Raw genomic sequence first — 4,939 nt, 5'->3', positions numbered from 1 at the left:
GGAAGGGCAGGGCAGAAATACATGCTGCAGAGCTGGAGCCCACAATTTTGTCACGCTGTGGGAGCCAAAGCAAAATGTGCTTCCTTGGGCAGCCTCAGTTTCCCTTTATGTGTGTGGAGAGGCAATGGAATCTTCAGTGAGCTAGAAAATACCAGGCAGAAGGACCTAGATAATAGCCTGGGGTTGTATTTTGTCTCCCGCTTCTTGAAGACTCCTCCTACCTTTCATAGGCTTCCTGTCTGTTCTGTCCTTGCACTGGGTATGTCCAGGCCAACCATCAGGGCCATAGAGACCACACACTAGTTCACCTGGGCAGGAGGGACCTTATCTCTCAATTTCTGAATCTTTTTTTTTTTTTTTTTCTGATCTTGAAGCCACCATGAAAGAAACACACTCAACAGTCCTGGTTTGTCAGGAAATAGTCTTTATTACAAAAAAAAAATCTGCATGTAAACAAACAGCAACCATATTGAACAGCCTCCCTCCAGGGCACAGACACCCGCATAGAGAAAGGCAGAGTCCTGTCCACGAGCTGGGTTCAGGCTGCTTGGTATGCACGTGGGCCTGCACAATGCATCTCCATGGGCTTAGGCCTCTCTGGCCATTTGGAGTTGCCTCCCTGGTCAGCACTATCTTTCTGTCCATGACCATGAGACAAGGGTGTGTGCTGCATAGTTGACAGTTCTGAGAAACACAGGATGCGCCAACTCTAGAGCAGTTGGCTGGGCCAGCCCCTCCAGCCATTTACTGGCCCATTAAGCAAGGGGGCCATTGGGCCTTAGAGAACAGAGAGGTCATGGCAGGACTTGGACTTGGCACGGAAGGCCATCTTGCGGCTGTTGCGAGCCACGATGCGGCCCAGAAAGCGTTTGGCCTTCTTGCCAAGGCTCTCCCGTCGCCGAGTGCCAGCTTGCCGCCGGGCGTTATCTTCTTTGCTGTCCCTGCGCAGGCGTATCTGGCGCACAACCCCCTCGAATAGTGCCTGGACATTGTGATGCAGTGCTGCTGATGTCTCGATGAACTTGCAGTCGAAGACCACTGCGCAGGCCCGGCCCTCTATGTGGTGGGGACAGACATGTGTCAGTTAAGGATGGGAGAATGTAAACTCAAACCCTGGCCATATCCGGCAGCCTCAACTCAAGGATAACAGAAGAAGGAACCCTAGGTCCTTCCTAGAGACATGGAGATCCTAGTTCCTGTACTGAGAACCCTAAACATTGCTGGGGTCACTTGATAGGCAGAATATGCCCCCAAAGTTTATGGTGGCCCACAAAAGGGTATTCATGTATTTAAAGTCCAGCATTTAAAATGTAGCCTGCAATAGTGGACCAAGGCAAATGAAAACTGTTTGACAACTAGGTAGTTTATGACTTGCTACTATAACAAACAGCCCAGTGGACTGGGGGTCTGGGCAAGATCACTGAGTTTGAAGTACTGCATGCCACAGAAGTTGATGCTATGAGGAAGGAACCAGGCTTACTCTGAGACTGGTAGGGCCTGGGATTTGAATCTGACTTCCTGATTCTCTCCATGTTCCTCCATCTCTTAAGCCTCACTCATATCTCCTGTCAGGCAGGCATGGACCCAACGAGCAGCTGAGGAGGTGCTTGTGTGTCTCATTTCCCCTAGCAGATCTGGTTCATTCTTCCCCTTTGTTTTAGGTAGGCTTTTGGGGGGCCTGATGGACCAGCAACACTTCCCCCACCCTCCCAACATCAAGTTTTCTTCCTGAACATTTTTAGCCACTGATGATCCCCAGGGACTCAAGCTGAGCCAAGACTAACTGGCCCACAGCCCAGCCAGGATCTCCCTCCCTTTCCTGACCCGATGCCTGCTTACCATCCACAGAGACCTCACGAGAGCGCACCAGGTCACTCTTGTTGCCCACGAGAATGATGGGCACGTCGTCTGTCTGCCGGGCCCGCCGCAGCTGGACCCGGAGTTCTGAGGCTTTCTCAAAGCTGCCCTTGTCTGTGATGGAGTACACGATGACATATGCATCCCCCATGGCCATGCAGTGGCCAGGCAGCCAGCAGCCCCCATCCTGGAGGGGACACAAACACATACACAACCCTGTAATTACCAGCAACACCCTTCTCCAGCTTTGCTTCCTCTTGTGCCCTGTGACCCGGCCTGCGTCCTACCTGTTCCCAAATGTCATAGACCATTAGTGACGCTTCTTCTCCATCCACAGTGATAGAACGGTCATATGTGTGCCCTAGGAAGGAAGCCAAGAAGCGAGTTATCAGTCGGCTGTCAACGTTCCCAGTGTCTGCCTTCTTCTCCTGACCACGCCTCCTGCTGCTTCTCCCAGTCCTCTGATAATTCTCCTCTGTTAGCAGATGGTTGCTATGCCCAAACAATATGACAAGTCCGGGAGTCAGGGACTGGAGAACACGACCTCCATCTCTATGTCCCCAAACTAGAGAAGTACTGGGTGTCTAGGTCCTGTCTGCTGCCTGGGTCCAGGGTGGGTGTGGTCATATTGGGTGAAGTTAGCATAGTGGCTGTCACAAACCCTGGAGACTTTGGCCACCTAACTTTCCTCTCCCAGAAATGTCCTCAGAATTTGTTCCTGCCAGCCCCGGTAGGCAGGAAAGTGCTGCTACTAGCCACAGAAAAATCACATCTAGCACTCTACTCTTCTATTCTGGACACTTCTTACCTATCAAGGACTGGTACATGGGTAGGAGAGAGGTGGAGGGGGTAGAGTAAGTAGGGAATAAGTGGCTGGTCTCCTTCAGTTTCTCCATCTTGGACGCGGAAATAACATGATTTCGAAAACGCCTTGAAATTTCATAGTATTTGCCACTTTTAGTCCAGCTCCATGGCCCCCAACTGTCTTTATCTAAACAGCCCAGCTCTCTCACCTGCTGCTTCTGCTTCAGGTCCGTCTTCTATACCACCAAAGATGCGCGCCAGAGCGCTTTTGCCCACACCAGGCGCCCCGAGCAGCAGCACCTTGTAAACGCCCTCCTCTGAACCACTGCCTCCAGAACTGAGCGAGTCGGAGGAGCCTTCAGGCCAGTCCAGCCTCTGCCCCTGTGTCCGAGTTCCAGCGGCAGTCGTTGCCAGGGAGCCCGGGGCTAGCGCCGCCTGAAGGTCTCGCTCGTCCACCGGCATGCTCCTGCGGTGCAGTGGGGGTGCCGGGCCCCATGGGGTGCTGCCTCGACGGCGGTCGCGCTCCCGGCCGGCGCCACGGCTCCCGCTTGCTCCGCTGCCACCATTCAGGGTCATCGTGTCGGACGCCGTCTGGGGAACGAAGAATTGGGATGGCAGCGGGAGCAGGTAGGACTCTGGAGTCAAGAAGATGCTCAGGATGAAGGACCTGCTAGAATCTACTGCTAACCAGGAGGTCTTAACCAGTAACCCAGCTGGACCTGCGTCCCCATTCAGCCCCAGATGGTGTTGTCCACCCCGCTTAGTCAGGACACTCACCAACTCTCACACAGATGCTATCAGGACTTGATCAGCGCTGCGGCACAGACCACGGGGGGATCTGATAGAAACCACTCGTAGACCCCTGTTCAGACTCAGACCCTTGTCGCTGTCACGACTGCAGTCTTTTTCTCCTCTGCTGCTTTCTCAGCCCCTCAGCTGGCGCTGGGTCGCTGTTCTAGGGCCTCCTATTTAAACCTCTACCAGTCAGACTTCCGCCCTTACCCCTACCCCCGCTCCCGCCCCCGCCTCCGCCCCCGCCGCCCCCGCCCCCGCCCCTGTCCTCCCGGGCTGCTGCAAAGGCTGACGCATCCACTCGCCCTCGGGAATCCCCCACCTCCCTTCTAGGACCGCAAACCCGCCAGGGGCGGGGCAGGTAGTTGGAAGGAGGCTCTCGCGGGATGGGGAATAGTTTAGGAGGGTGTTGGAGGGGAGGGATGTGGAGTGTGCGTTGAGGAGGGTGCACCAGTGTGTGTGTGTGTGTGTGTGTGTGCGCGCATTGATACAGAGGCTGCCAGTAGTAGGTAAAGTGGAGTGAACTACCACTCCATCTTTAAAGATGAATTTTCCCTTCTTCTGCTCACTCCTGGCCTATTATCCAAGTCAGTAGACGTGCTATGGACTGAACGTGTTATGGACACACTCAGAACCTATGGAGCCCGTTCCTCCAGGTTTGGACCTAACCAGAATTTAGAGGGTCCTAAACTGGCATTTCTAGCTTCAACACTAAGTCCTTTCTATTCCTGTCTTTGTCCTGGGACCTAAAGAGTCTCCCAACGGGACTGCCCTTCAGGTTGAAGGTTGTTGCCATCCATGAATTCTTGGGGTCCCTTAGGAGGTTCAGGGGGTGATAGAGCCTGCTGGGTGCTTGTCTCCTGGAGAGAAACTACAGGGCCAGAAAAAAGAACACACAAACTCAAGTCCCAACTCTAACTCTAAGCATGCGGAGCAGCTGCCAGTAACTGCTAAAAATATCTAACCCTGGCCCTAGCCACTTTGTTTCTGGGCATGAGGTTGCCCAGAGTTGGGGAGATCCGGCCTGACAGTGGGGGACTCCAGAAAGAGCCAACCCCTTTATAGTCTTCAAGTTCTTCCTGCTCCTGAGCCCCACACTGGGCCTTTTGCTTGTAAACATCTCACGGAGGAGGGGCATAAATGCAGGGTATGGGCGAGGGGTAGCTTTCAGGAACTGGTCCCAGGGCCTCTGCTCTGTTTAAGACTCACTTTTGATCCATCCCCATGTGCGAGACTCTTTTATAAATGGCAAAAATATACGCAGTACCACCACTGCTTCAGAGCTCCCCTTTCTCAGACACTGGTTTGAAAACAGGGATAGTATCAGAGGGAAGGAGAGGTGATTGGGTGGACTGGGTGTCTAGTCACCGGTCTGCCTCTCTCCCAGCATTCAGGTACCCAGTCCTGAATTGGATATCTTGAACTGTTCCTTCCTTGCTAGTCTCTAGGGTGACGACTGTGTGTGTGTGTGTGTGTCTATGTCTGT

The 4,939-nt window shown here is 53.5% G+C and overlaps 1 protein-coding gene across 2 annotated transcripts; it reads right to left on the bottom strand.

Annotated features, from left to right (window-relative positions):
- Nucleotides 1-667: 667 nt before the first annotated feature.
- On the bottom strand, nucleotides 668-3,656 carry Rrad (RRAD, Ras related glycolysis inhibitor and calcium channel regulator). Of its 2 annotated transcripts, none has more exons than XM_029480247.2 (5): nucleotides 3,439-3,656; nucleotides 2,871-3,252; nucleotides 2,145-2,218; nucleotides 1,840-2,044; nucleotides 668-1,056 (listed from the first exon to the last, which is right to left on the bottom strand). In XM_029480247.2, exons 2-5 carry the CDS (start codon nucleotides 3,235-3,237, stop codon nucleotides 779-781), a joined length of 924 nt encoding a protein of 307 aa, XP_029336107.1. In that variant the 5' UTR covers nucleotides 3,238-3,252; nucleotides 3,439-3,656; the 3' UTR covers nucleotides 668-778. The 2 variants fall into 2 exon arrangements, with proteins under 2 accessions (XP_029336107.1, XP_021026431.1); XM_021170772.3 differs by having other exon boundaries at nucleotides 2,871-3,296; nucleotides 3,439-3,617.
- Nucleotides 3,657-4,939: the final 1,283 nt, after the last annotated feature.

This window comes from Mus caroli, unplaced genomic scaffold (assembly GCF_978045245.1).
Source record: "Mus caroli unplaced genomic scaffold, Mus_caroli_1 scaffold_10, whole genome shotgun sequence".
Classification (NCBI taxonomy): domain Eukaryota; kingdom Metazoa; phylum Chordata; class Mammalia; order Rodentia; family Muridae; genus Mus; species Mus caroli.
This window is presented reverse-complemented; position numbering and strand designations above follow the sequence as displayed.